The 23,221-nt window shown below is 43.1% G+C and overlaps 2 protein-coding genes across 4 annotated transcripts in view; both read left to right on the top strand.

Moving 5' to 3' along the window:
* LOC121620335 (myosin-10-like) overlaps positions 1–17,493 on the top strand; it is a 57,198-nt gene extending 39,705 nt beyond the window's left edge. For all 3 annotated transcript variants that reach the window (XM_041956350.1, XM_041956352.1, XM_041956351.1), the window contains 30 exons: positions 454–606; positions 771–944; positions 1,022–1,195; positions 3,033–3,147; positions 6,292–6,485; positions 6,779–6,900; positions 7,037–7,106; positions 7,369–7,529; positions 7,670–7,778; positions 7,926–8,057; positions 8,148–8,354; positions 8,517–8,654; positions 8,886–9,009; positions 9,094–9,265; positions 10,206–10,418; positions 10,538–10,682; positions 10,795–11,001; positions 11,688–11,792; positions 11,877–12,029; positions 12,121–12,369; positions 12,544–12,756; positions 12,840–13,052; positions 13,141–13,302; positions 13,385–13,513; positions 13,673–13,761; positions 14,304–14,427; positions 14,583–14,791; positions 14,925–15,033; positions 15,281–15,453; positions 16,063–17,493. In XM_041956350.1, coding sequence (XP_041812284.1) covers positions 454–606; positions 771–944; positions 1,022–1,195; positions 3,033–3,147; positions 6,292–6,485; positions 6,779–6,900; positions 7,037–7,106; positions 7,369–7,529; positions 7,670–7,778; positions 7,926–8,057; positions 8,148–8,354; positions 8,517–8,654; positions 8,886–9,009; positions 9,094–9,265; positions 10,206–10,418; positions 10,538–10,682; positions 10,795–11,001; positions 11,688–11,792; positions 11,877–12,029; positions 12,121–12,369; positions 12,544–12,756; positions 12,840–13,052; positions 13,141–13,302; positions 13,385–13,513; positions 13,673–13,761; positions 14,304–14,427; positions 14,583–14,791; positions 14,925–15,033; positions 15,281–15,453; positions 16,063–16,216 — 4,692 coding nt within the window. In that variant the 3' untranslated portion in view covers positions 16,217–17,493. The remainder of the gene's footprint in view (positions 1–453; positions 607–770; positions 945–1,021; positions 1,196–3,032; positions 3,148–6,291; positions 6,486–6,778; positions 6,901–7,036; positions 7,107–7,368; positions 7,530–7,669; positions 7,779–7,925; positions 8,058–8,147; positions 8,355–8,516; positions 8,655–8,885; positions 9,010–9,093; positions 9,266–10,205; positions 10,419–10,537; positions 10,683–10,794; positions 11,002–11,687; positions 11,793–11,876; positions 12,030–12,120; positions 12,370–12,543; positions 12,757–12,839; positions 13,053–13,140; positions 13,303–13,384; positions 13,514–13,672; positions 13,762–14,303; positions 14,428–14,582; positions 14,792–14,924; positions 15,034–15,280; positions 15,454–16,062) is intronic.
* Positions 17,494–19,395: 1,902 nt separating this feature from the next.
* On the top strand, positions 19,396–20,533 carry LOC121620336 (serotonin N-acetyltransferase-like). The gene is made up of 3 exons (XM_041956353.1): positions 19,396–19,549; positions 19,893–20,047; positions 20,142–20,533. The coding sequence occupies exons 1-3, from the start codon at positions 19,396–19,398 to the stop codon at positions 20,502–20,504; spliced, it is 672 nt and encodes a 223-aa protein (XP_041812287.1). The 3' UTR covers positions 20,505–20,533.
* Positions 20,534–23,221: the final 2,688 nt, after the last annotated feature.

Here is a 23,221-nt window from a genome sequence, read left to right as displayed (position 1 = left end):
CTCTACATGCTGTTTTCCCCACTGCTTCTCCACTGCTTTCTCTTTGGAAATTAATAAAGTATCTATCTTCTTTGTGCTACTGGGTTAGCTTGCTGAAAAGGGTCCTTCGCTTAGCGGCAGCTCTCACTCCTTCACAGGCAGACCGTTATATTAGCAAACTAAAATGACCAAAAAAAAAAAATCTCACCAAAGAAACCGTCTGTAAGGTACACCTTAGTATACCTTGCTTTTGCAAAAACATGGTTCATAAAATCAGTTAAAACATCTTCCTTAGGGTTTGTCCTTACTGTTGTCCATATTCTGAGGCCATATCATGGTAAATCACTCCAGGTTATAACAGCAACACAAGGTTTCACTTCTTATATTTCTCTCATGACACAGTGGTATGTGCATTATTATTGGTGTCTTTCATAGTTAGTCCTCCAAGTCCTGCACTCTTTGTTTTCGCCTCAGGCTGACTTTGCTGTAGAAGCGCTGGCCAAGGCAACATATGAGCGGCTGTTCCGCTGGCTGGTCCACCGCATCAACAAGGCTCTGGACAGGACCAAACGCCAGGGGGCGTCTTTCATCGGCATCCTGGATATCGCTGGCTTTGAGATCTTTGAGGTGCTGATTTTGGTGCTTTAATAGTAATAAACCCATTTCAACAACACACAAATGACCTTCTAGACATTTAAGTTGTGTTGTATTACACATAGATTAAACAGAATCACATTTCCAAAGACAACATGTCAAACTAAGTAACGAACATGTCTTCTGCTTCCTCTCAGCTGAACTCATTTGAGCAGCTGTGTATCAACTACACCAATGAGAAGCTGCAGCAGCTCTTCAACCACACCATGTTCATCCTGGAGCAGGAGGAGTACCAGAGGGAGGGCATCGAGTGGAGCTTCATCGACTTTGGCCTGGACCTGCAGCCCTGCATCGACCTCATTGAGAGGCCGGTCAGTGCTCTCCATCTGTGCGTGTGACTGTATGTGTCTGATTTGAAAATATGTGTAAACCAATTTTGTCTCCTCAGACCAACCCCCCTGGTATCCTCGCTCTGCTGGATGAGGAGTGCTGGTTTCCCAAGGCCACCGACAAGACCTTCATAGACAAGGTCCTCCAGGAGCAGGGCACTCACACCAAGTTTCAGAAGCCACGTCAGCTCAAGGATAAAGCTGACTTCTGCATCATTCACTACGCAGGGAGGGTATGTATTTCAGCCCATGAAAGTACATTTTGACTGCTTTCTTGGGAATGGTAGCTGGTTGGACCTACTACTTAAGTATGCTACTGCTCTTAGAAGACAGCTGTTGAAAACTACAAAAATTCAGAAAAGCATTATTCATGTCTGAGATTCATCCGTGTGTCCGATTTCCTTATGCAATAACTCTGTGTCTGACCTGTTTTGAAGCCTTTCTCGGAGGCACAGACTTTGCCCCTCCGAAAGTGCTGTTAACCAGGTCATTGACTGAAAACAATAGCCCAGTTGTTGCGCTGCTGTAGGAAGCCCACATCTGGTTCACATTGGTGTGAGATTGAGCCTTTAGTGCCTGGTAGTTACATAACGAAGGTTTTCAACTTTCACCTTTGTGTGGAGGTCTGCCATCTGTAAAGAGAAAACGATACTCCACTGCATTCCAGAGAGGATGCTTGTCAGTCACAGCATGAAAGCCAATATCATCCCCAGAGTGATAGTTTAATTGGGTTTACCTCTCTCTTTTTCCTCTCTTGCATGTGTGTATATGAACACAGTGAAGAACATCAGTCAGTCATGTCTAAACATCAGTCCTGGACCTGAGCCTTACCATGATAAACAAGCGAAAACCTCAGATTCAGCCAGTATTCGATACTGGAGCCAGCACTGAAGTTGAACTTCATCAAATAAATCCTGCATGACAGAGTGATAGTGAAGAGGAAAATAAGTGCAAACATTGTGAGTTTGCTTTTCCAGGATTCTGATGAAACCCATATGGAGATCTTACATTCCTCATCTCAGGTTGCTGACCATGTCAGTTACTTATAATTACAATGTTCTGCTCTAATCCAACACACTTCATAGTGTATTAGGTGAACATGAATGGTCATTAACACAATGGTGGAGTGAGAGCCCACTGTACTGTCAGTCAAACATAATGAACAAACAATATAAAGTCTTTATTTTAAACCTATTGCAAGTACCAGATGGTTAAGGCATACCCCAACAATGATTAGAAATCAGAAATACTGTATTGATCCCCAAGGGGAAATTGGGTCACATTACTGTTGCTCCCATTGTAGAATACAAATATATAGCATCATAGAAAAATTATAAGAAAATGAAAATTATAAATACAATTGTACATAAGAAATATGTGCGTTATACCACAATATAAACAGCAATATGCTGTGTATGGATAAATAGAAGAATAAGAAATATAAATATGTAAATATGTGTATATATATAAGAATATGTGCATCATACTACAATTTGATGTGAGTCTAGCGCTCATTGTACATACAACACATGTGGTGCTGCCTGAAAGATAAAACAACTGTGCAGTATTTGGAAACACGATTCGAGCTGTCAGTTAAGAACAGACTACACAGACTGTTGCAGACAGGTAAAGCAACACAGCAGCAGACTGGATGCCAGTCTTCTCAAAGTGTGTTTTTAAAGCATTTTTTCTTTTGCTTTGTTAGCACTGGGTTGTAACACTGATTAAAAGAAGCATTAAGTAGTAGTATTAAGTGTTGGATGACATACAGTGAAGTTAATGATGAAATCTGATTTGTTTCTTAGTTGTTTTGCTTTCTTGCTGTCAGGATACCAAGTCTTGTGTAACCAAGACAGTGGTTTATGATCACTGTTGGTGTGTACGGTATGTTACACCTTAACCTGTTCTAAGTGCAGGTCACTGCCTCGAAAGTAAAGTATTATCTATGATTAAAAAAACAATTTCTTAATGGCGAGCCTGTACATGTTAGAGATTTTTGAGGGAATCACAGTAGAGCATTTTGTTGTGCAGCCACTAAAATAACACTGAGGAATCACTGTGTATCTTCAGGTGGACTATAAAGCTGATGAATGGCTGATGAAGAACATGGATCCCCTGAATGACAACGTGGCCACGCTGCTGCACCAGTCCACTGACAAGTTTGTGGCTGAGCTCTGGAAAGACGGTGAGTCTCTTTAACGTTTTCTTTTGCCCTCTAGGAGCTCATCAAGCTTTTGATTGTGCAAAAGTATATTGATATACAGTTTATCTGCTGTATCTGCTGCTGGATGACAATGTCAGCCAGTTGGTTAGTAAACCACTTTTGTCCAAATTGACATATCTCAACAAGTACTGGATAGATTCCCATGAACTTTTGTGCAGACATTTGTGCTTTACACATGATGAATTCGAAAGACTTCCCTGACTTTTCTTCTGGCACCACCATGAAGTACACATTTGTGGCTAAGAGTGAAATATCAGGACGGCTATTGTCATCACACTCATTGCAAATGTTCATGTTCCCCTCAGGATCAACTGTAACAGTTTTGGTGGTGCTTAACTTTTGTCTCTAGTGCTATCGTCATCAGATTTTAATTTGTTCACTACTTGGGTTTATGTCTAAATACCTGCAAAACTAAATACAGTGCCATCAGCTGTTCAACTGTGCTGTATATGTGCTAATTAGTTTTGTGCTAAATTAAATATCGGCATGTTTAGCAATGGCACTGCAAGTATGCTAACATTTAACTCCAGGCACAGTTATGTCTACATACAGCCCTACAGAACTGCTAGCATGCATGTAGATTCTGCAAAGCATATTATCAGCAACTGAATCTGTTATTTAATGAAATGGGGAAAAAACGTACGCAAAAACATGAAGTGTAAGCGAGGTAAACCACAGCCACTCTTCTCTCTGAGCTGAATGACAGATTTATTGCTAATCCTGTATTTTCTCTCCCATTGAGTATTTTGATTTGATATTTGTTTTTCATGACAGGTCAGATGGACAACAAAATGATTTTCTAACACTTTCTGGACTAATCTCCCCCCTGATTAATGTTCAGCTATGATAATGACAACACACCACACTAGTTTTGAACAGCATCACAGTACATGAACTGACACTTACTCTTCAGTCCTTTTTTAGCAGCTGATTAATGCTTGTGAAAGTTTGTATGTTTATGGGTGTATGAATGATGTGTGTATGTGTTTGCATGCTTGCTTTTTTCTCTCTCTCACTCTTCTGTCTTCTTTCTCTGTCCATGTCTCTGTTGCTGTAGACATACAGACGTTTCAGAGAGCCTCTTTCTATGACAATGTGTCTGGGCTCCATGAAGCTCCAGGTGAATGGTAGTAACACTTAACCTTCGTGCACCACTGGCTTCTCCTCATCCTCCGCAGTGGAAGGATCATTGGTTCCCTGTCCTGTCCTGGCTGCTATGTGCGCCCCTTTAAAAACTCCCCCCTGGCTTTGCATGGCTGTACTCCTGTTCTATTTAAAACCTCTGATGAGAAAACATTTCATTCTTCCATGAATGCTGGTGGCTTACTGCCACTATGATTATTCCAAAAACTATTGCTTGAAAGTTGTTTTCTGGAACAAAGTGAATTCACACAACAGAAAACAGATTAATACAATTATTGTCAAAAGACTGAAAATCCGAGACAGGAAATATTGTAATTGAACACCTGGTAAGATGGATGAATTTTGAAAGTGCCTTTAAGGCAATGTACATTTTTGTTTACTAAAAGTGGTACAACAAGGAAAGTAGATCAGCAAATGTCCCCTATCCACTTGATAGATATTTAGTCTATGCAAAGCTGCAGTGATTAGCAGCCCGCTGATACAGTTGCACTAAAAAATATCCCAGTCACTATGTAATCTTTTTTGCGGTCAGCAAGCTTAACCCAGAGTGTGTGAGTCAGAGCAAACAGCAGATGGAAAGAAGTAGTACAGTCCAAATTCATTTTGAGAAAGAAGATCTAGAATTGATTTAAGTTTCTGACTACTTAGTACTGGCATTCATATGCACTGAAAGAATGGAATATCTGAGGATCTGAGCTTAAACAGAGAATATTTTAGTGAGGTTGTGTCCTTGAGTTGAGCAGGGGGTGTCTACTTAATGAGAAATTTAATAAAAATGAATTCATTGGTTGTTCCAGTATGTCAAAAGTACACAGCTTTAAAATTTCCTATGTTTTATAAGCTTTGATTTATTAGTGATGTGATGGCAAAGGGATAAAATGTGACATTCCTTTTAGTGTTGTGCTGCATTTTCTAAATGACTTGAACCATATTTATATTCAGATGACAGAGTATTTGTTCTCAACCCATTTATAATCTAACCCGTAATTGAAGTAATGCAAGAAAAATATATAGGAAGATGATTAAAGTTGCCCTGTTGAGTTTTTGATCTCTAGTAGTCCGATGGTGCTCATTTCCTATGAGTAGGTCTCATTTTGTTAATAGTTTGCACACAGGGGTGACGCAATATGCAGTCCGACCAATTGTTTGACACTATTCCACTGATCAACATGTGGTGATAAGATATTTGAAGCACATAAAAGATCTTTTATGAGAAAAGTAATGCATTGAATGCATCTTTTAGAGCTCAATGATAAATGCTGTGTGTTTTGGTGAGTAACACTGGAAGTAAACATGACTTTCGTCATAACTGCATAGGGCACCTAAGTTTATTTCTCTTTTCATTATTGCATAGTTGGCTTATTAAAGTTCAGGAATAATATGTGAAAAATATCTACTGACATCCTGCTCCTAAAGCAGAAAGTTTAAAATAACATGCATATTTGTACCTAACAAGAAGGAGATAAATCCGTGGTATAAGCTTGCTAATTGCTGGTATTGAATTTTTTGCTGAGATTCTTTTAGATTTTATCTAGTGGTTGATATAAAACAACCTGATAACTTCCCTCTTTTAGCAATATTCTTAGATATATCCTGCTTTAAGATAATTTTTGACTGAAGAATTGTTCAGCAGTAGGCTGGCTGAGTGAAGCCAGCGCTGAATATTATGTTGTCTATAATATCAAACCACCTGATGGTCTCTAGTCACAGCTGGTGTGACACCATTGTCTGTCTTCATGCTTTATCACAAAATTAGAAAAGAGCAAATCCTGCTCGGTTGAACCATTCAACCTTTATTGGTAATGTTTCCTGATGAATATCAGGATATTATTGGATTCAAACATCATTGAAGAATTCAAAGTCATTTTGTTGGCTTTTCTCTTTTCTACATTCATGCAAATAGCACAGCACTTGACTTTGGTGTACTTTACATTTATGTCACTCTTTTATCTTCATCACCAGTCGACCGAATTGTGGGTCTGGACCAGGTTGCAGGCATGAATGAGACAGCGTTTGGTGCCGCCTACAAGACCAAGAAGGGCATGTTCCGCACTGTGGGACAGCTGTACAAGGAGCAGTTATCCAAGCTGATGGCCACACTGAGGAACACCAATCCTAACTTTGTCCGCTGCATCATCCCGAACCACGAGAAGAGAGTGAGTTTTAAGATGGTCCCAGTTAAGCTTCATACCAGCTGGTCTAAGATATGCTGTACTATTTTAATAAGTTGACCTAACGAGGTGGATGACGTGACCACAAATGATGGCAAGAATTACTGATATGCGAAAAAAGGAGGACAGACACACTGCAGCGTTGGACACAGATGTTGCTTAAATCCACATTAAAATATGGCTTACTAGAGTTCAACTCTATACAAAACCTTTTGCCCACACACCAAAATTCAAAGTTCCTCTCCTTCATCTATGCTTTTTTCTTCCTCCTCCTGCAGGCTGGTAAACTGGACCCGCACCTGGTTCTGGATCAGCTGAGGTGTAATGGTGTGCTGGAGGGGATTCGTATCTGCAGACAGGGCTTTCCCAACCGCATCGTCTTCCAGGAGTTCAGACAGAGGTAATGTTCTCCCTTTAACTCTTTTGGCCATCATGTCTCCGGTCTGCCACCTCTCTCAGTACGGAGCTGCGATTTAACACTGTCCTGATGAGTCTCTGTCCTCATAATGCACTTTCTTTCTCTGCTCTGTGTGCAGGTATGAGATCCTCACTCCTAACGCCATTCCAAAGGGCTTCATGGATGGCAAGCAGGCCTGTGAGAGAATGGTAAGGCCACAGGTCTTACTTTAGGCCAAATTAAATCATCTCAACTGCTGCCTCAGAGCTCACGAAACTCACATTTGAAACAAGTGTCTTCCTTCACTGTTATAATAATTTTTCATTCTTATTACGTGACAATGGCATGACATTATTAAGAAAGTTGTTATTTTTAGGGAGCAGTCTAAACAAGAAATCCTTTAGTTACCTCCAGTAGTACCCCTCCAGTACCTCCCATTCCCCCCTCAATGTCTCTCCCTGCCTTTGTTAGATCCAAGCCCTGGAGCTGGATGGCAACCTGTTCCGCATCGGCCAGAGTAAGATCTTCTTCAGGGCTGGAGTCCTGGCCCACTTGGAGGAAGAGAGGGACCTGAAGATCACTGACATCATCATTTACTTCCAGGCTGTCTGTCGAGGATATTTGGCTCGCAAGTAAGGGCTGCTCTATTGCTGCTGTCTGTATTGTAGATCCTTAGCCTCAATTGAAATAGAGTGATTTCAACAAATTTGATCACAGAAAGATTTTGCTACTGTCTCACTCAGTCTCTTTCTCTCTCGCTGTGATGCTTCAGGGCCTTTGCTAAGAAGCAGCAGCAGCTCAGTGCTCTGAAGGTTCTCCAGAGGAACTGCGCTGCTTACTTGAAGCTGCGTCACTGGCAGTGGTGGAGACTCTTCACCAAGGTATGTGCTTGTGTGTATGCCTGTATGTTGTCAAGGGTGTCTGTGCAACAGACCCAATGTGTTTGCCTCTAGAGGTCACTAATGAACTAATAACAGGTCAGATTCTTTAGAAGAGATTATTCTCTGAAACATCATCTGTACCTGCAGGTGAAGCCTCTGCTGCAGGTGACCAGGCAGGAGGAGGAGATGCAGGCTAAAGATGAGGAGCTGGTCAAGGTGAAAGAGAAGCAGACCAAGGTGGAGGGAGAGCTGGTGGAGATGGAGAGGAAACACCAGCAGGTCAGCAATAAGCTGCAGTGTTGGTACCAAATTATGTATTTCTTTTAGCATATTAGCACAACTGAAGGATTTAACATTATGTTTGTGTAGTTAATGGAGGAGAAGAACATCCTAGCAGAGCAGCTGCAGGCAGAGACAGAGCTGTTTGCAGAGGCCGAGGAGATGAGAGCACGCCTGGCTTCCAAAAAGCAAGAGCTGGAGGAGATCCTTCATGACCTGGAGTCCAGGCTGGAGGAGGAAGAAGAGAGGACCCAGAGCCTGCAGAACGAGAAGAAGAAAATGCAGTCCCATATCCAGGTGTGTCCTAGAGGATGTGGAATCGGTCATGCAACATTGCAACGAAGTACTGGTTACTAAAAAAATATTCCTTCGCTCTAAAATAAAACTTTTTTAAAATACGTAAATAACAAAAATATGTTAATCGTCTTTGTTGCTTTAATTAAATACTTGTGTGTGTAGGACCTCGAAGAACAGTTGGATGAGGAGGAGGCTGGCAGGCAGAAGCTACAGCTAGAGAAAGTGACAGCTGAGGCCAAAATTAAGAAATTTGAAGAGGACGTTTTGCTGCTCGAAGACCAGAACTCCAAGTTTCTCAAGGTGAGAGAGAAAGTTCTGAATGTCTGCGTTCAAGCTGAGGGTTTTGGATGGACAGACGTATTGAAATATGAATGTAGGTTTCAAATTAGAGACGGCCTGCAGTCAAGAAGCTTTTCTCTTTTACTGCACAGCGTAATAAAATACATCCAAAAGCTTCAGATCATTAAAATATGTCAATGCTTAAATGAGAGGCAAGCTGTGCCCTAACCTGCCTGTATCTCTTTCCTTTAGGAAAAGAAGCTGACGGAGGACCGGATCAATGAGATGACCTCGATGCTAGCTGAAGAGGAAGAAAAGGCCAAGAACCTTGGCAAGGTCAAGAACAAGCAGGAGATGATGATGATCGACCTGGAGGGTAAAGGAATAAAGTGAAATACAGAATTTATAGACTAATAAAGTCGAACAATTAATCTGTAAATCCACTTCTGTTCTAATTTAGAGAGACTGAAGAAGGAGGAGAAGACCCGTCAGGAGCTGGAGAAGGCTAAGAGGAAGCTGGAAGGGGAGACATCGGACTTCCAGGACCAGATAGCCGAGCTGCAGGCCCAGACGGAGGAGCTGAAGGGTCAGATGACCAAGAAGGAAGAGGAGCAGCAGATGATGCAGGCTAGGTAGGCGAAACTGAGACCACCATAGAGGAAAGTGGAAACACCACAGCTCAGTACTAGTGAAACCAGTTCACCAACAATGTATTGCATAACTTTATGTGAGCTAAATATGGCTGTTAGAGCCTCAAATATTGAGTCATTCAGATTCTGACATGAGTCAGTCTGAGCTAAGTGCTACATAGCTATACAGAACGGTCATTGTACTAAACACTGTTGCAAGATACATTCACACCTGCCATTTTATATGCTGCATTTTATTGGAATGATCACACTCCAGACAAGTGTACAGCAGTGATCTTATCATCTTATAAAAAAAGCCTCTGAGCTTTTACCTATTGTTGTGCTTCCCTCTACATGCCGCCTGTATTTATTCACTGATTCTCACTGCATTGGAATGTGTTTGTGATGTGTGACTGTATCATTGATGTGCGTGTAATTTGTGTGGTATTCATTGGCCTTTACAGCATACAGCTCTGTCTGTCAGAAGAAAACTCTTTGTCTTAGTTGTAAGTTAAAGATGTGCATGTGTGTGCAGTCTAGGGAGTAATTGTTACAAATGCTGCCACCCAGTGGAGTCTATACACAACAGAAGAGTTCAGTGATGGGAGTAAATGTGATCTTTATGTTTTAAGCAATAGTTTGTTAATATACAAAAAAAGTTAACAATACAGGACTATTGCAGCACCATGTTACATTATGGGGAAAAATACAAATATCCATGACACCTAAGGTATTTCTGACATATAATAATTAATGAGCTAAAAGAAATAATTTTTCTAGCACTAATTAAATAACTCGCATCATATTTTAGTGTAAAATTGCTGTGAGTTTCCTGGTTTTATTTTATACTTTTCCACTATCGTTCCATCACAGTCACAATATTGTGCCCACTTTCCACCTGAGATTCTGTTGCATGTTCTTCACTGTGCTCGATGGTTCACAGGGGGGAAGACGAGGTTAGCCAGAAGAACAACGCTCTGAAACAGGTGAGGGAGCTGCAGGCCCAGCTGTCTGAGCTGCAGGAGGACCTTGATTCAGAGAAACTGGCCAGGAACAAGGCTGAGAAACTCAAGAGGGACTTGAGTGAAGAGCTTGAGGCCCTTAAGACCGAACTGGAGGACACCCTTGACACAACCGCTGCCCAGCAGGAACTTAGGTACTGTATTCTGCATTTTACTTAATATTATAGACAGAGCAACATTTAGCCAATTATATTATTATTATTATTAAGTCAACAGGGAAGTTTAGACTTTTCTGTGACCCTGTTCTCTGTAGGACCAAGCGTGAACAGGAGGTTGCAGAGCTAAAAAAGGCCATTGATGAGGAGACTAAAAATCATGAATCTCAGATCCAGGAGATGAGACAGAGGCATTCCACTGCCTTGGAGGAGCTGTCTGAACAGCTGGAGCAGGCCAAGAGGGTAACACACCTTTCCACAGTCTATAACCTGATGTCACAAGATTATCAAATCCACCACAGAGAAAGTGACGCCGCTTCATCACACACTAATGTTTGTTGTTGATCATGTGAAGTTCAAGGCCAACCTGGAGAAGACCAAGCAGAGCCAGGAGAGCGCCAACAAGGAGCTGGCCACCGAGGTCAAGTGCCTGCAGCAAGCAAAGGTTGAGTCTGAACACAAGAGGAAGAAACTGGAGTCTCAGCTGCAGGAGTTCATGGCAAGGGTCACGGAGGGAGAGAGGGCTAAAGGAGAACTGTCCGACCGCACACACAAACTGCAGGTGAGGGCCGGAGATTCAAACACATTTGATTTGATGGAGTGAAATCAGCTACTTATACATTAAATAATAGCTCGATTGAAATTCATCTTTTGTTTTTCCCCAAAATAGTGATGTAATTCCTGTATTTAGGTTGGAACTAGCAGTTATGTGGGACAATAAACAATATGTTTTTTAAACAACTGAACATTAAAAAATATTCTCATTAATGATTTAACTTCAGCTTTCGTGTCAGAAACTTCTAGTTACATAATGCTCATCATCATTTTTCTCTTCAACAGAAAAATACAAAATGTTATTTGTCTCTTAATTATGAGAACTTACTCTATATTTTAGATAGACTTTTACTAATAATATGCAGGTTGTGAACCAAACTGATGTACAACCACATCTCATTGCCAAATTTGGATGTTGTATCAGACCAGAGTGAAAATACTTTGTTTGTGCACGTTTAATTTAACCATTTATATGAACAAATGTGATGATTAGTCAGAATTACAAGCATCCTGTCGATTTGACAATGTGGAGAAAACTTGTAGATGAGTTCATAGAAATGTTAGGAAACTTTGGGTTTGATAATTCTTGATGAAATTGCAAGCAGAGAATTTTATTCTTCCTTGTTTATGTTTTACAAATACATTTTGTAAATACATTGATAACCTGGTTAACTGTTGTACCTCTACACACAGACTGAGTTGGACAACGTGTCTGCCATGCTGGAAGACGCAGAGAGGAAGGTTATCAAGACAGCCAAAGATGTCACTGGACTAGACAGTCAGCTACAAGACACACAGGTGACATCTGAGCATTATTCATCGATCCACGCTGAATGCATCCTTTCTGTTAAACTAACTGGACAAATATTCATTTTCGTTTAGGAGTTGCTCCAGGAGGAGACTCGTCAGAAACTCAACCTCAGCAGTCGCATACGCCAGCTGGAGGAGGAGAAGAACACTCTGCAGGAGCAGCAGGAGGAGGATGAGGAGGCGCGCAAGAATCTGGAGAAACAGGTTTTGACCCTACAGGCTCAGGTAGGACATGTGGTCTCTAGCATGGTAAACATACTTAGATCATATTTTTGTTGGTTTGTATTCTGAATTTTTTTCTTCTTCTTGTTCACAGCTGTCAGAGAGCAAGAAGAAGCTCGAGGATGATGTTGGAACAATAGACGGCCTGGAGGAGACGAAGAAGAAGCTGCAGAAGGACCTGGAGCTGACGAGTCAGCGTCTGGAAGAGAAGACCATCGGCTTTGAAAAGATGGAGAAGACAAAGACTCGTCTGCAGCAGGAGCTGGATGATCTGACTGTAGACTTGGATCACCAGAGGCAGATCGTCTCCAACCTGGAAAAGAAACAGAAGAAGTTCGACCAGGTGAGAGCACACTTTATTGAGGATATTCTGCTTTACAGATACTTCTTCTGGAAAACAGCTTCAGACGGAGTGAAGATCTGCAATTTAATCCACAATCTTCACAGTTTAGATAGATTTCAGTATTTTATCATTCATTGGAATTCTCCTAAAATGTTGAATCCTCCTCCTCTGTAGATGCTAGCTGAGGAGAAGAGCATCTCGGCTCGTTACGCTGAGGAGCGTGACCGTGCCGAAGCAGAGGCCAGGGAGAAGGAGACCAAAGCTCTGTCCATGACCAGAGCTCTGGACGAGGCGCTGGAGGCCAAAGAGGAGCTGGAGAGGATTAACAAGCAGCTTCGTGCTGAAATGGAAGATCTGATGAGCTCTAAGGACGACGTGGGCAAGAATGTGAGTGCCCAAAAAAGCAGGAATGGTTTGCTTTGACAGCTGAGCAGCGGATTCACGTCCTCTATTTATCTCCTCCCCGTCAGGTCCACGAGCTGGAGAAGTCCAAGCGTACTCTGGAGCAGCAGCTGGAGGAGATGAAGACTCAGCTGGAGGAGCTGGAGGATGAGCTGCAGGCCACAGAGGATGCCAAGCTGCGTCTGGAAGTCAACATGCAGGCCATGAAGGCCCAGTATGAGAGAGACCTTCAGGGCCGGGACGACCAGAACGATGAGAAGAAGAGAGCGCTGGTCAAACAGGTACAGAATAACGAGTGCTGTTACACAAAAGCAGTTTATCAACAGTTGAATCCCACCACACTAGCAACTTGTACTTCCCGCTCCTCAGGTGCGAGAGATGGAGGCGGAGTTGGAGGACGAGAGGAAGCAGAGAGGTTTGGCTGTAGCTGCCAAAAAGAAGCTGGAGATGGATTTGAAGGATATAGAAAGTCACATAGAGGGAGCCAACAAGGCTCGAGACGAAGCCATCAAACAGCTGCGCAAGTTACAGGTACGGATTAGATACTTATGCTTGAATCAGATACACTGAATACAGTAAGCAGCCATTCTCAGCAATATGTTTTCTCCTTCAGGCTCAAATGAAGGACTACCAGCGGGAGTTGGAAGATGCCCGAGCTTCCAGAGATGATATTTTTGCCATCTCCAAGGAAAATGAGAAGAAACTCAAGAGTCTGGAGGCTGAGATTGTACAGCTACATGAGGTACAGGACAGTGGGATGGTGCTGGTGTTACATAGTTACAGTGTACATAGTTAGGGCAGGAAGGTGTTGATTTGTGGGTTATGGATTTATTGTATTTATATAGTGATCCCTCTCAACATGTGCTATTACCTGCATTTTACCTTTGGCCTTTCTCTGCAGGACCTGGCAGCATCTGAAAGAGGCCGACGCCACGCAGAGCAGGAGCGGGATGAGCTGCAAGATGAAATCTCAAACAGCACCTCTGGAAAGTAAGTTACCCACCTGTCGACAGATGCACCTCCTCGATTATACTGAATGGGGATTATTATATCAGAGTACATGTCTTGTGCTAAACTTTGTTGCACATCATTGTGCTTCAGAAAACAGTAGAAAGAAAGCCATAAAGCTTTTTTTCTGAAGTTGTTTATCTTTTCTAAACCATGGCAAGCCGTCATCCCATGAAGTCTGTGCATCATTTTTCTTCAACAGGCCAATAATAATTAAAGAACGTTCACTTCCTGAGGTCACTAAGCCCAGAGGATAAACATTCAGAAGACTTAGTTTGTCTTTTTAGCAATAGCTTGTCAAAAACCTTCTTCCAAAGGGAGTTATATTAAGTCTCTCCCCCATGCAGTGAAGCAAATAGTTCCTGTGCAATTTACATCTAATGCATATCTGTGGGAGTTCAGCCAGTACATCCAGCCCTGACTCCAGAAAAAATATGTGACCTAAAGTATTTGCAGGGTCTTCTCTGTCAACATGCAGAGATGATGATTGTAGACACATTTTTCTGTTCCTCTTCGTGCGTCAGGTCTGCTCTGATGGATGAGAAAAGGAGGCTGGAGGCTCGCATTGCTCAACTGGAGGAGGAGCTGGAAGAGGAGCAGGGTAACATGGAGCTGCTCAACGACCGCTTCAGGAAGACTACGATGCAGGTGTGGTGTAATGTTGGAACAGTACTGTGAGGTGGCAGAACTAGCAAACATCAACCCTGTTTTCACTGGACTACCAAATCTTAATTTCACCTGTGCAAAATAAATCACTTGAAATCCTCACATATTACATACGTTTTCTCCTCTCTCTCCCTCAGGTGGACACTCTGACCACAGAGTTGAGTGCGGAGCGCAGCACAGCCCAGAAGAGCGAAAACGCTCGGCAGCAATTGGAGCGTCAAAACAAGGAGCTGCGGGCCAAGCTGGGCGAGCTGGAGGGCTCCGTGAAGAGCAGGTTCAAGGCCTCCATCACTGCCCTGGAGGCCAAGATAGCACAGCTGGAGGAACAGCTGGAGCAGGAGGCCAAGTGAGAATTCAATACACTGTTTTTATTATCTGTACCAAGCTGTTCAAAAACTACAAACTGCGCTAAAATATGACTTTACTTCAACGCTAACTCTTGCTTTGTTTCCCTAAACTTAACTTGTTCTCCGTTGAAGGGAGCGGGCAGCAGCCAACAAGATTGTGAGAAGGACCGAGAAGAAGCTGAAAGAAATCTGCATGCAAGTGGAGGATGAGCGTCGCCATGCCGACCAGTTTAAAGAACAAGTATGTCTGACACTGTTGACATTAACACTGCTGTGATGAGCTGTTTTCAAATATTTGCCACAGTCACCCACCAGCTGTTTAGCCCCACGTCACAACCATCCTCTAATCATAGGTATCCACCATTACATCACATACAGCCGTCCTCCACCTTTCTACAATCCAGACCAGAAACCCAGCCCGCTGGCCTTTGAACGTGTTAGTAATTCTTTGTGATGTATTGTTTCTCCTTGTGTATGTGTGTGTGCAGGTGGAAAAGGCTAACTCTCGTATGAAGCAGCTGAAGCGTCAGCTGGAGGAGGCGGAGGAGGAGGCCACGAGGGCCAACGCCTCACGCAGGAAACTTCAGAGGGAGCTGGACGACGCCACTGAGGCCAGTGAGGGTCTGAGCCGCGAGGTTCACACACTCAAGAACCGCCTCAGGTACGACATTCACAGTTCTTCTTTTTCAGAAAGCTATATTCATGTATGTCTATTTTTGTGATAACTTGATGCTGTCGGTATTTCAGCCAAGTGATCAAAGTGGACTAAAAGCAATGTATGTGCCAGTCCTAAAGGATGGCGTTGGCGTCTATTGATTATTTTCTTCATAGTCTGTCGCATTCAACTACAAATAGTTAAAGGAAAACTTTTGTTTCTAAGTGACTAATGGGGAAACAGTTCTGAAAGTGGTCCAGTATTGAGCGAGAGCGCTGCAGCTGGCAGCCATGAAACACACTGTCAATGTACGCCCACAAGAAGTGCTTGTGTTCCCACTTACAGGCTTGTTATTCTCAGTGTCTGACAAGATTATGGAAAGGTGTCTTTACCTTTCGTTTTGATCTGGTCTGTTTGTTATTGTGTCTGATCAAGTCTTGCTCGAGGACAGGTCTCATTCCCAAGTCTTGCGAGGGTTGAATTGTTCAGATGAGATAAATACTGAGTTTGCTAGAGAGCGTATGTTATCTTAATGAATGATGGACAATGAGCAGTTTTGCATTATTCTGCTCTTTTGCCTCTGATCAAATACCTCTGCTCCTCTTCCTCCTGCAGGCGTGGCGGCCCCATCAGCTTCTCCTCCAGTCGCTCCGGCAGACGTCCGCTTCAGGTGGAGGGAACCTCCTTGGACCTCCTGTCGGACGACGAGCTGGAGAACAAGATCACTGACAACAATGCCAATGAGACACCAGCGCCTCAGCCGGAGTAGAAGAGAAAAAGCCTTAACGTTTGCTCTCCCACCTACGTATCACCTCTCAACCCCAACAAGAAATACTTAGACCATCCCAGCTTGAATAGGGACCCTCTTCTTGCCCATCTAGCTCATCTCTGGATAGATCCATTCTCTCCAAACACACACACAGCATGCAAGCAAGAAAGCCCAGTATATTCCTGACCTTATTCTGAACCCTAAACCCTAGCAGACACCAGCAGTTGGACCCCCAACGCTCTCTTTACCACCCTACTTAAGGTTGTAAGAAGCACTACTCTGCCTTACCCCTCCTTGTCGAGCTGCAGGTCTATTTAATAGCAAGTTCCAGTATAGACTACTTCAGCAAGCTGAATGGGAGATGAGCTGCATCACAGATAGACGAATCCATTCGTGCACACGTTAGATACACGTAAACCTTCTGATCGAGTTCTGCTCTTCATCCAGTGAGTGCACACCTGTCCGGATGATCATTATCCTCCGCTGGACCAGTATTTAGCTGTTTAAAATGCTTCCAGATGCTACAATCATGGCATTGCAATATTTGAAAGGAACAGATCATTATGAGAGACACAGCCCTCTTGACTTTTCCAGCAATCAACAGTTTGTCCGTCGTATGAATCAGTTTAGTTGTATTAGTTGAACTGTAACTAAAATAGTATTTTTCCAATCCTATGCTAGGATTGTTTGCTTGCATATAGAAACGTGACTGTAAGCTGCCTTGTTGCCTCAGTGCTACAAAATGTTGCTCTTTTGACAGTATTGGTTTCTCAAATGTTTGACAGTAGGTCAGTTGTTGACTTGTAATTATGTGGTGTGAGTGCAGAAAGCAGCAATCACACGCATGTTCTTTTGCTTTCTTCTTCTTCTTCTTCTTCTTCTTCTTCATCATCTTCTGTGCCTTCTTTCACTCTCAAAACTCCAAACCCATTTATGCTCCATATACTGTTCATATATTGAACCATGCCTAATTTCATGAAGGTATTTTCATAAAGTATTCATAAATTTGCATATGTAATAAGATATTAGTGGGAATCTGATTTTTTTATTTTTATGTCCGGCTGCAGCTTTTATGTTACCACAATGGTTGATATGTCAAACCGCGCAGGATTCTTTGTAGATGGGTGCTATGACTTTTCTTATAGATAACTTTTATACTTTTTGAGTTATTAAGATTTAAAAACAATCCAGTAGACGTCAACTGTATTTATATCCCTGCTATTGTACACACTACAAACTCCATTCATGTTTCAAAATGCTCAATATTGCATATCGATCAACTGTGCCAGTGCTCGTTATCATGACATGTACAGTTTATGAGCTAGGAGCTAAATAATACATTAAAGTCTGTGGAGCCCAATCCACTCACATTGTATTTACACTGTAAGTCACCTGTTAGCAGTAGAGACTCCATTCAAAATGCTCAGGACTGCACAGTGATCAGTCGTGAATTAGTTCATGATGTTCTGCACATTTTATCACTTCTCAGTCATCAGATTAGTGATGTCATGCAGCAATCACACGAATCACATTTTCAAATATGACCTCAGGCATTTTGCCAAAGAATGAGGACTGAAGAATCAGCCAGGGGAGGCTGCTGCTTCATGGTGTGACTCTCGGATGAATCTGCCAGGACAGCCAAGTCTCTCAAGAAGTGCTTCTTCATTCTCGGGTTGCTTGTTCCTCTCCTCTTCTTCTGTCCTGATGTCGCCCTCTTTAGAAGCTGACTGATCAGAAGATAATTTGGCCAAATATTCGTATCCATTTTCTGCTACTTCCTTTTAGATGGAAATGTCGTTAAGATTAAGAGTTTAGACTAAAAAAAACTTCAAGAACACAATTAATTGTTAAAGATTAATTCAAACTTTTTGGCTTGTGACATCTTAGAGAGATCAGTGTCCAAATGAGGCCAGTGAGGTGTTAGCAGTCCCACAGAGAGACATGTTCTCTGTAGACTTCACAGACTCACTTAAAGGAGTAAAATTATCCAACATTTCACAAAGAAAGAAGAAAAGCCAGAAACAAATAGTTACTTTTTTCTTTCCTCTAATTAATCATCTCACAACCCCTCCGATTTAACTTGAGACCCTTTGGAGGGGCAGACCTCTTGGTTTGGAACCACTGGACTAAACTAACAGTGAAGTAGTTCAGACTACAGTATCTCCACCCGAGCAGCTACAACAGTAAGATGCTGTTCACACACTGAAGCATCAGTATTAACAGTCTAATAATGAAATAGATTTGTCTGCTGATGATACACTGGAGTAGGACTTTCACGTGGAGTTTTGTCTCGCTTCTCTTAATTAAAGGATCTTCTTTCGCCACTGCTGCACACAAAAAATCACTGCACTCTTAAAGGCTTCAGATCCAAGCCGTGTGATTATTTACTGGTCGAAGTGGACGCGTTGACTCTGCCAGGAGATAAAGGGTCGGTAATGCGCCGAGTTGTGGAAACAACTTCTGTAATCCTCCATCATGTGACTCATAGTAATAATCACTTCATAATGAAGAGAGACGTCTGTCGCGGTGAGACAGAGAAGGAGGACATACGCCTCAGCATCCTCCGGTAAGTGTCACTGTGGCCTGTTCATGCGTTGGAGAGGTGGCAGCAGAGCGCGCAGGGTGGCGTTTGTTTCTGTTGTTTAGCTGGTGTTTTTTCTTAATTGTTTTATTCATTGTGTGTACAGTGGTCTTAATTCTAGGAGCTGTGCCACTTAATTGTACAGATGCATGTTTCACTCACTGGCCAATTGCTTGAGATGACTTGAGATGTAGTTTATTCTGAACATTTTAGCGGCGCTTTGCCGAATAAAACTTTTAAAAACTGCTTCTGGCGCAAACCTGCCATAAACAGGCCGGAGGTGGAGGTTCATAGCGAGTCGTTTATTATCTGTCAATTCGTTTTGCAGACAAAAACCAAACGGCAACAATCCGCGGAGTTAATTGTAGGGTTCGTTTTAATTGCAACACACAGTTGCGACCTTCATTCATTCACTGACATCAAATATTCAAATGCAAATTAGCTGGTGAATCACAGCCGGCAAAGCTGTCCTATAAATACGGACACAAACCACCTTGTTGTCCTCGCAGGGCCCGACAGAGGTGATCCTGCTGAGCGGCAGAGGACAGGAAGAAGAAAGACGCTGTTTGGGGAGAGAGAGAGTGTATAAAATCGTAGGATGTCCGTTGTTGGCGCGCAGCCTTTCATTAAACCAATGCAGCCAACACCTTCCGTCTCGCCCGGCATCCAAAGGAGACACACGCTCCCCGCGAGCGAAGTGCGGCCGCTCAACACGCAAGATGCCATCAGCGTCTTCGAAATCGAGCGAGAAGGTGAGTGACCATCTTATCCTGTAGTGTTGAAGCAGAAATTCGCTCTGCTGAAGGAAAAATCCGCTCTGAAGTTTGGCTGAGTAAAGAGAAGCATTACGCCGATGGAGGGCTTTGCGTAAAACCATCTGTGGCATCGACAGATCAATTTATCTTTTTACACTTCATATAGTGACCGGTCAGATAATCTTTTTTTAGTCTCATTTTAAAGAGACTGTGTTAAGAATATATTTGACACTCAGCACACAATTTTACTGGGGAGTGCGCTGCCTTTAGTGTGCGTAAAAGTCGCGCCAAGCCATTTTTGCGCACTCCAATTCTCTCTCTCTCTGTGTCTTTCTCTCAGCATTTATCTCAGTGTCAGGTGAGTGTCCCCTCCACCTGGATGAGGTGCGTCATTTCCTCACCCTGTGTCCGGAGCTGTCCATGGGCTGGTTTGAGGAGGGCCGGCTGGTGGCTTTTATCATCGGCTCACTCTGGGACCAGGAGAGACTCACTACAGTAGGACGTCCCGCACCTTTCCAATTCATCACGTACCTCTCCAAAACAAATGCGTGCATATATGTGATCAGCACTTATGATCTCTTTGCTCCAGGACGCCCTGACTCTCCACAAGCCCTGCGGCTCCACCGTCCACATCCACGTCCTCGCTGTCCATCGCACCTTCAGGCAGCAGGGCAAGGGCCCCATTCTGATGTGGCGCTACCTGCAATATCTCCGCTGCCTGCCCAACGTGCGCCGAGCAGTGCTGATGTGCGAAGACTTCCTCGTTCCCTTCTACCGCAAGTCAGGCTTCAAGGTTCTGGGGCGCTGCGCCATCACCGTGGCCAACCTGACCTTCACAGAGATGTGGTACCCCATCAGCGGCCACGCGTACATGCGGCGCAACAGCGAAGCCATCCGCTTCCCTCAGCATCCATTGACTCTGCCGCTGGCAAAGACTGATGAACATGTATGACATGTGAGCGGGATGAGAGATCTGCAGAGTTTGCCTGTAATTTAACCTCAGTGTTGTGCTCTGTAGGACATGTCAGGGTTTCCCCAGTTTTCTGTGCTTGTTTTCTCTGTTTGTTGGACTTTTTTCAGTGTGAAATTCTCTTATTGTGTACAATAAAACCAAGAATGTACTATACTGTAATGTGATTTAAGTTCATTTTGTTAGACTCATCACTCACCTGTGAGAGGAGTAGAGTAGTGTGTTGAACTATTACAACAACTCTGTAACTTAGAGTTACTTTGATGGTGTGCTGCATTTATGGTAGACATTTGGCCTCATTGCTGTGCAGTAAGATGCCTCCTGCTTAGCACCTTTCTGGGCTTCTCACAACCATGGACTGACGTCAATGACCAGGCTTTAGCCGCTCAACCGCAGCTCCTCCAGCTCCATTAGGGGGCTTTAGCTGCTGTAAACGTCGCAGGATTTAGATTTTAGATTTAGTCTGCAGATGCGATGACCTTATTTAGACCGACAGGTAAACTGTAGATTTTGATTAGATGGGACTTTGTGTTGTGATGTGTTTGTTTCATACTGCATGTGTGTCTCAGTATCACAATGTCAATAAAATATTTTATACTGTTTTTTAAGATGAGGAATGAATATTTTTCATTTGTCCTCTCAAAGACACAAACTAACACAAAATATGTGTTTGCATACATAATATATAATAATAAATATATGTCTCATGAGTGGCAACTTCATCAGCTCAGACATTCCAATGAATACCTCACTATCACTATTATTTATGATGAGAGGTTCCATTTCTGTAGTCTTATGTCCTCTCTCTTATGTCTTTATGTCAGTCTCTACAGTTCTCTCTGAACTGGACCTCTGGAGACTCAGGCCAGCCAGTGGGAATCCTTACGCTCTTGAATGGAGCTTTAATCCACACACAGTCACCGACTCACACCTAATCCACTAACGTGCCAGGGTGAGCGGCTCCCGCTCCTCTGAAGGACAAACTTAGTGGTCACCTCAAAAATGACCCAGAATTCCAATTAGCATCAGCACGCGGTGAGCAAGGTGAAGATGTTTGAGCGTCGGGTGCAAATACTTTCATATTGCCAGCGGTTGATATATTGTGCCAAAAGTGAAAAGGAAGAAGCCTCTGGCACAATGCATTTTAGACAGATGCCACCAGGGTGGTATCATGACGTATGACCACCTCATGACGTAGCCAAACACACACTGTCAGATGGGGAGCACAGGGCAGGATGCTGATCAGGGGTATTTAGGCACTGAAATCAGGTTGGCATTTGGTCATCTGCAATGCAATGCTTTCTCTCAGTCATTTTAAAGTCCTTCAGGTGGAGACTTGTTTGTTTGCTTGCTAATCTCACTGGTCAAGTGGACTTTGTGGAGCTTCATTTTGCTGCTCATGAATGAAGGGACATTTTCTTTTCAGACAGGAATCTGCAGAATGAAGATGGCTTGCAGCATGATTGGCTTCAAGCTGATGCAGCCAGATGGCATCTTTGCACAGTTGGCTGTCGGTGAAGTCTGAGCTTGTCTGGAGTTTATTTCCTCTGGCAGAGGGTTTCAGCCAATTGCGAGCAAGGAGGAGGGTGAATGCATTTTGCTGTAGGATTGTCAGGAGTTGGTCAGCACATGAATGAAGATGCTTCTGACTGATGTCTTGTGGTGGCTGTCATGCTTTTTGTCTTTGCCTTTATGTATGTTTGTACTGATAATTAATTTCCAGTAGCAATAATCAAATGCCCACCTGACTCGCTTCATCACTGGAAATTGTACTGCTCCTGATATTGGTTTATGAAGAGGGAAAATACAGCTCAGTGCTCACTGAATAAGAGTGCTTTAAATACTATCTGATATGGTTTTGGCATGATTGCAGGGCAGGCGTACAGGAGGCTTTGTTACCATCATTCATAGAGAGAGTGAATAAGAGGGAAATGTGCAAATGCTCATTGTGAAGGCTTAAAACATCAGTGCTGCACTCTGGTATCATAATGACAATAATCCAGCAAAACAAAAAGGACTCGCCAATTGCCATGTACATCACTCAGGCGGTGGTCCAGTCGGGGCAAATGTGCTATTTATGTTTCCACGTACTGTATGTGGTGCTGTCGCATTCAGCAGGCTTTTTACCGGGGAGGCAGTCGTCACACAGTGGTCACTGCACCATTGATAGAAACTGGAGAAAAAGAAACCTCCCAGCGTACACAATTTGATCCCAGCCAACAGGCTGTACATTGTACTGCCAAAACTTCAGTATTTGTTTAAAAAATCTAAGAAGGAAATACAAGAAAGGCAGCGATATGAGGCTGAAAGTACACACTGTGAGCTGCCACTGTGAGCATCGTGGTCTACCTCAACTACCTTAGGTGAGATGGCACAACCATCAGAGAACATCCTTCACCCCCCCTCTAGACGCAGAGTGGGGCCACCTCAGCCTCTAGACAGGCTCATGTACAGTAATCCCACAAAGTCCTTTCAGTCACCGGGTAATCTGGCAGGCAGACATGCCAGCAGAAACGCTGTATATTCCCACATCAACATCATGTGCTGTAACCTCCACTGTGCGTCAGACAGGGTCTTTCAGACTATTCCCCGACCTGTCCCACCTTTTCACCCTTGCCAGGAAAAAGAGGATTTGAGGCCTTTGTTTACATTTTTTGCTTCCACAGTGCTCATTTGCAGATATATACCTGCTGACATGG

This window comes from Chelmon rostratus, chromosome 17, assembly GCF_017976325.1.
Source record: "Chelmon rostratus isolate fCheRos1 chromosome 17, fCheRos1.pri, whole genome shotgun sequence".
NCBI classification, from domain to species: Eukaryota; Metazoa; Chordata; class Actinopteri; order Chaetodontiformes; family Chaetodontidae; genus Chelmon; species Chelmon rostratus.
The sequence above is the reverse complement of the archived record's forward strand: the minus strand, read 5'-3'. Positions and strand labels throughout refer to the sequence as shown.